This window comes from Bidens hawaiensis, unplaced genomic scaffold (genome assembly GCF_021521415.1).
Source record: "Bidens hawaiensis isolate Kalapana, Puna unplaced genomic scaffold, B.hawaiensis_p1.1 tig00028452_1, whole genome shotgun sequence".
Classification (NCBI taxonomy): domain Eukaryota; kingdom Viridiplantae; phylum Streptophyta; class Magnoliopsida; order Asterales; family Asteraceae; genus Bidens; species Bidens hawaiensis.
Window position 1 is genome coordinate 67,125 of NW_027494636.1, and position 7,717 is coordinate 74,841.

Here is a 7,717-nt window from a genome sequence, read left to right on the forward strand (position 1 = left end):
GGTTACGCAGACAAAGAAAGACTCGATGTGTTTACGGACAACATTGAAAAACAGATGACAATGTTTAATATCAAATCATTTAAGGATGTTTCTATATTCCTCGTGCCAATTCTACAAAAGGATCACTTCTATATGGTTGTTTTCAATCTTCAAACATGAATGATAGAGTTACTTGACAACAGTGCATATCAGGAAATACCATTCAATAAAAGTTTAAAAGGTTAGAAGACAAAGAAAAGACGATCAAAAGACTTTTTGAAGAAAGATACAATAAGAATCCTGAAATTCCGGTAAACGCTCAACAAACTCTCAACAAATATACAACTCCCATATCTATTATAAATTTATGATATACATAAATGCTTTTAATTTTTTTTAGAGAAACATCTTTTACATGTATCTTAAGAGAATCAGTCACCCCATTGCTGATCGAATCCAAAAAGATACAATCAATAGATTAAGAATGACATGGAGAACAACCGAAAATGGAATAGATTGTGGTATTTTTGCTATGAGACACGTGGAGACATATGATGGGAAGAAATCGCCGGGGTGCAAATTTTACAGGGAATGTCCTAAACAAGTAAATCAACTAAAAAAGTTGTGGGCAAAGTATTTGAGCAAAATTCTACTCTCAGATATAAACCAGAAAAGATAGACTCTTATCGAGAAGCCGCATACATTTCATGAAAATAACAAAACTACTTTAACCGGGACGGAGTTGATTGCTGAACTTCAAAAAAAGCAACAACTAATTTGACTGATTTCAAAACTTTTTTATGTATTTTAATACATGGTCTTTTGTTAGCACTTTGTTATGTATATTTTGCAATAATAAACTTGATGTCTTTAACACAACATTGTAATATTATTATTACAAAAACACATATCACTACATGATAAAAAAACAACGCTCATATAACGCTCACCACATAAAACAACTCGCACACACTAATCTAATAGTGACATGAGAAATTCCAACTTCAAAGTTTAGTTCAAGAATTTCCTTGCCTAATTCTTTATACTGTTCAAACTCATTCTTCCCTAAATCAACCATAATTAAACAACAAGATCTCAGATAGTACTAGCATGCATTCGGACAAGAACTTTTGCAATAAGATCCCTCGGATCCATATTATTGCTAAACATCAGTAGTTCATGTGTTAGCATTTCACGACAAACTTTATCTGCTGCGATCTGGACCTCAATCTGCTTGTTCAAAACTTCCTTATAACATGGTGAAGATGATGATGATGAGCCATCCATTGTAAAATGAAAACAAAAATTGAAATGTGTGGGCATAAGTGTAACAAAATATAGTGTACATCTAACAAAAGGTTCACGGACCAAATAGTAAAAAACAGAATAAAATGACAAAACACATGTAGGTTTACGAAACAAAAACAAAAATGAAAAGACAAAACGCTTGAAGAATGCTCACAACTGTATACTCACGGGCAAAAATAAAGGTAAGTGTGAGAACATATGTATGAGACGCTTGCTATACGCACAAAAATGTATTCTAGATTTTATTCAAAACATAAGTCTCCCCACGCTTGTAATACGCTCGGGACAAAAAAGACAAACATTTAGACTAACTGACACGCTTGTAATATGCTCACAATTGTAGCTGGTTAAAAACTATTTTTTAATCTTTTTTTATTCATAACTTAATTACATTTATTACTATTCACATGCCAAAATTAGGAAAAGATTTTTGTGATTATAGTCTACATCAATTTAATTACATTAAATTACTCTACGTCAACTACAAAAAATTACAAAACAAATTAATTGCATTAAATTACTCTATCTCAACTACCAAAAATCAGATTTTATGTCTATATATTTAACATCTGTTTTTTATTCAAATCATACAAAACACTCAAAAACTTAAAAAACACACAAAAATGTATTAATGTGATCGAACTGTGAAGTGCATATTCAAAGCAATGTTAGAGCTTGAGAAGTCGAAATGAAAAGTTTCTCACCGCCATTCAAGAATCACAAAACTACGTGCTTCAGGAGAAATTCAAAACTCTTGATGCATATAACGAATTCCTGCTGCAACCAGACAGTGGGTTCAAGGCAAAAGCTGTTGAGTACATGAAACAACAGACTTCATGCTATGATTCGGTGTATGGTACTTTGGTTGACACGGTTTCTACGGTGTCAAACAACATGGAGTTCAAGGAAGTTGGGGGTGAGATTATCAAGAAGAAGGAGTGATGGGGACTGAAGATGGGTCTAATGGGGTGGGTCTGATGATGTTAGTTTTTTCTCTTCTTTTGTTTTATTTGATCTTGTAATGGTACTTTGCTATGGGCTCCTTTTGCTACGGTCTGATGGTATGTTATCAGATGTTTAATAAATAAATAAAAAAGAACGCTTTTAATACGCTCTCAGTTATTTGTTTATCTAAAACGCTTGACATACGGTTATCTAAAAAAAGTTATTATAAAACACACATTCTTCTAAACATTCATTCAAACTAATGGCTATCTCTTTCTATCTAAACTAAACGCTTAAAATACGCTTCATTAAACATTCATTCTTGTAATTGAAATGCTTTGAAAGTTATACTATTGTGGCCAGGTTGGTGACAAATCTAACACTCGCTATAACTCTTAGATAGACTAATGGATATCTCTTTCTTTGATTTGACTCTTTTGTGTGAGCCACGACCCTTGTTCCTTATGCCAGTAGGCACACGAACAGTAACTTCTGATGGTTGTTCAAATCCTAAAATAGCATCAAATCTATCCCTTTTAGATGGACATACTCTTTCATACCGAGTTAAGTCTTCTTTTTCAATCATCAAATTTATCTTATCTCTCACTTTTATCAATTCATCGAAATCTGCAACATAATTGTTGATAAGGTATTCACCGACATATTTTATTTCTCTTGAAATCTCTTTGATCTTCATGTTCTTATAATTACCAAACTATGATATTGGAACTGTTCTGATATTCATTGCGACCTCTTTTCTCCATCGATCATTTATATATGTTTTCAGGAATTTCTTAACTTGATACAAATTCATGACGTAGAAAATATGTTGATACAATAAACCATATTGTTCAAATTTTTGCAAGAGCATGTTGCAATAGACTCTTCACCAAATTCACCGTCCTTCTTAAACACAACCTAAAAAACAATGAAAACGCTTAGGTTAATTCATTTAATGTTAAGCAATTTTAAAACTAAAAAATGTTTTAAACACTCAAAAGTACCTCCAAGAATCCTGGTTCATACACTTTGGAATCCCATATTTTACACCTCAAATAACCTCCTTCTTCTTCAGAAGCACTGAATTGTGAAACACCACCAACAATTTCATTCATTTCATCTTGAACATTATTAAAAATAGATCTTTTATATATCCTAACTGCTTCCCTTTCAAGATAACTTCTGGTTTTTAACTCAGGATACCTATACCTACTATCATGATCACACCGTCCGCCATTATATCTATGTATCTCCATACAAAAATCAAAATGGTTGAAAAACACAACCAGTGTTAACTGAGAATTTGTAGCTTGACCGAAAAAATGGTTTTCGCAATCTAATCTTGATGTTATACGCATCAATCTAGACAAAGATCCGTCTCTATAAAAAGCAGGTATACAACCAATTTCATACATATCAGTAAGCCATTTATTCTTGTCAAGCTCAAACTCAACCATTTTCGTCTGCCATTTATCCTCAAATTCAGAAGGATTAATTGAATCCGTCCACGCAATATCACATATCTTACGCTTAAAATCTTCAATATTACATAGCTCAGCTTCCACCTGATAACAAATGTTAAACGCTTGTAAACCGCTCATGACCTAAATATACTATCATGTTACGCTCGTAAAATGCTCACACAATAAACTCCAGTAACTATCATGTTAAATCGCTCGTAACACGCTCATTATTTAAACTAATGAAACAGTTAAATCAAAACAATTAAAACGCTCGTAACACGCTCATAATTTACATTGTCAGCAACCTTCTTCATAATGTGCCACATATATAACCTATGCCTTGTATTTGGAAACACAAATGCAATAGCTTGCTTCATAGCCGGGTCTTGATGAGTAACAATAACCTTCGGTGCGCTACAAAGCGACTTAAGTAACTTTTGCAATAACCATGTGTATGATTCAACAGTTTCATAAGCTAATAATCCAGCACCGACAGTCACACTATGACAATGGTTATCAATTGCCGTGAATGGTACAAAAACCATCTTGTACCTATACATAAAAAATATATTTATACATACAAAACACAAAAAGTAATTAAGCACTTTTATATTGCAACTGTATGGATCAATAACTTACTTGTTAGTCTTAAATATAGCATCAAAAGATATAATATCCCCGAATGCAAGATATTTACTCTTTGAAATCTCATCAACCCAAAAAACACGAATTAACTCACCATTGTCATTGACATCATATTCAAATGAATAATCAGATGAAAATGTTTTCTTCGCACATAATCTCTGAACAATCATCTTAGCATCATACTCTCTAATAAAACAATTCAAAACTTGTTTAAAATTCTAACAATTATCTTTAGTTGCACCTACCTTTTCAAAACAACCATACCGTGTTCTCATAACATTGAACGCTTTAGCAGGTCCCAAGTTCAAATTAGACAACTCATAAATAGTTTCCTCTTGGACATGTGTTAACTTTCTCGTTGATCGAACAAACCGCATATCACAGTCTTCTACCATATTAAGATAATGGCCTTTAACAAAATCATGTACTTCGAAAATTACACTGTCCATAGATTTTAACTGAAGTTGTGCTTTACAACCACATATAATTGTAGGCCTTTTCCTCCTTTTATAATATGGCTTGTTTGATTCATTATAATCACATTTCAAATCATAACTTTTGGCTGGCTTGTGACCTTCTTTACAACATGTAAAATACTTGGTTTTTAGTACCCCATCTTAGAATATTCACTATAAAAATCAAATGCTTGATCTGTTGACGAAATTCCTTTAACAGGCCTGTAAGAAGAAGCAACTTCAAGAATAATATCATTCCCTTGATCTTCAACTAAAACACTTGCATCATCTGCAAAAAAAATATTAAAATAAATACATATATTATATGCTCATGAAACACTCATACAAACAGTAACATGTTAACTACGTTCGTAACACACTCTTACCAAACTTATATTACTATCATGTTAACTTCGCTCTCAATCTAAGCGAAAATAAACTATCATGTTATGCTCGAAAAACACTCAATAACTAAATTTCACTTAATATCATGACAAAAAGCTCATAAAAATGAATATCAACCTCAACACTAGTATGTTACGCTATTAAAACGCTTATGTTGGAACTGTTAAACTATCATGTTAATGCATTCATAATACGCTCATATTATAAACATCAAAAGCAATCATGTTAACACGCTAGTAAATACGATCATATTCAAAACTACAAAAGTTATCATGTGCACACGCACGTAATACACTCGCAGACTAAATTAATCTATTATCATGTAATTGTCATTAAACACTAACATGCAGAAGTATGTCCGATTAAACCATACTACACAACTAATGTCAATTAGTTCAAACAGAGAAAAAACTTACATTAATGATCGTCTTCCATTTCAAAACCCTAGATCAAAAATCAGTTGAAAACTGGTTCGTAAACCCAATTGATTTAATTTTGGTACAAAAATTGTTTTGTAAAACAGAAATTGATTTTAATTAAGCTATATATGAAAATCGTAACCATTTATACGCAAATTACTAAACTTAGATTACGTATCAAAAGACAATCGTACCCTTCTTGCTGAAAATATACGGAATCTTCTCGACTGAACGCAATTGAATCGAAGGTAGAAATCGACGCTCCCAATTGATGCGTATATTTTGTACCATAAGGCATTAGCGTATTCCATCTTTTCTCATATGTTTTATTATTTTAACATTAGAGTTAAGTATTTTGGTATGATCATGATATTTATAATTTTACAGATTTTTATAGAAATAAAGTAAATAATCAAAGTATAATATATATGAGAGCAATATAGTTAAAACTATAGATTCGTGCACATTCTCTAACTTGCTATTTATTCACTAGTGATCATAATAATAACGATGATGCTTGGTGATAGTGTGTAAAAGTTAAAGAGGCGGTAAAAAATGAACCTTAATTTTATATTTTATATATAATATATATTTTAACATTTAAAAGGGTTGTGTGTAAAAAGACCAATATATCCTATCACGTGTCTCGAAAGTTCATTCCACTCTAAAATGATGGCTCCAGACCTCTAAAATGATGGCCGACCCTGATCTCTTTGAGCCGACCCATTATTTACCAATCAATTTTGTACCCATGTAGCGAAAGTTTTTGGATCTACTCTATATGTATGCATGTATGCGTTTATGTATGTTACACGTATGTATAGACGTAAACGTGTCGCGATAAAGCATGCATACCGACGACATGCAATCATGTGTGTATCTATATAATCATCATTGTATGTCTTAAGGGATAAAAAAATAATTAGTTAAGAAGTATAATAATAATAATGTAAGATATAAATAAAAAAAAGGAAAAACAATATAATAATGTCCTATCCCTACGACATTCGTCGGGATAGAAAAACAAAATTTTTATTTTTACTTTTTCTGAAACATAATAAATAATAAACAAAAAACAAACAAAAATAAAAAATATACAAACTAATCCTGATGAAATATCATCGGGATAGAAAAACAAAATTTATGTTTACTTTTTTTTAATCCATTATATATAATAAATAAAAAACAAATAACGAATCATTTGAATGAGCTACTGACTAAATTCATCACATTGTGATACACTCGTCTTCCGATCTAGGGGAAACCCTCACTTAAGGTCAACGTCCGTGAACACTTGTCCAAAGACACGATAGTACGATGTGATAAAATTCGTTCAGTTCAAGAATCTAACAAGTAGACACCACCTACTCACCTAGGCCTCATCATCACCGGATGTCACTTTGTCACTGAAACGAAATGATGAGTGCGAGAATCTAACCATTGATCACATAAAACCACAACTCTCCCTTTCCACCGTCAATTCATTGCCAATTCCTTTACAATATTAATTAATTAACAACCAAACACCAAGTCATTTTACTTTTTAATATTCTTAGTTCCTTTATACAACTTGCGGACTCAAATTTAATTATGCACAAAACTAAAATATTTGGACCAAATTCACCAAATTTAAACCTTTGAAACTGAAATTTTGTTTATTTATTTATTAGGCTGTAAATTTCCAATCTGCACAAAACCAGGAAATTGAAATTAACCTCGCTGAATTCTAAAGCCGTTGTAATTTGTAAATTCACCATTGACGTTCAAACGTCTTTTATTTATTTATTTATTTTTAATTGCAATACTTGTTTGGATTAGGTCCGTATATATAGGAGGTTCTCTATAATTACAGTATATGATATTCGTTGTATCCAGTTTGACTTATGAAAGAGTTTGGTTTTGTCTGAGTATTTGATCGACCTGGTAAATTGCACTTAATGATATTTTTGATTTGATCTACTTAGATCTGTTTATCTTAGATTCTGTCGATTTTGACGAGTATGTTTCTACAGCTGCAATCTGATTGAACTTGGATGTGTGCGGTGGACCTAGTTTGAAGTTCTTTTCAACCATAAATGATCCAAAACAAGACGTTTAG

At 31.7% G+C, this 7,717-nt stretch overlaps 1 protein-coding gene across 1 annotated transcript; it reads right to left on the bottom strand.

The window, feature by feature from the left end:
- Window positions 1-2,608: 2,608 nt before the first annotated feature.
- On the bottom strand, window positions 2,609-5,917 carry LOC143576973 (protein FAR1-RELATED SEQUENCE 5-like). The gene is made up of 8 exons (XM_077060939.1): window positions 5,908-5,917; window positions 4,952-5,084; window positions 4,605-4,844; window positions 4,335-4,526; window positions 3,989-4,247; window positions 3,237-3,797; window positions 3,069-3,150; window positions 2,609-2,859 (listed from the first exon to the last, which is right to left on the bottom strand). The coding sequence occupies exons 1-8, from the start codon at window positions 5,915-5,917 to the stop codon at window positions 2,609-2,611; spliced, it is 1,728 nt and encodes a 575-aa protein (XP_076917054.1).
- Between the last annotated feature and the right edge of the window lie 1,800 nt (window positions 5,918-7,717).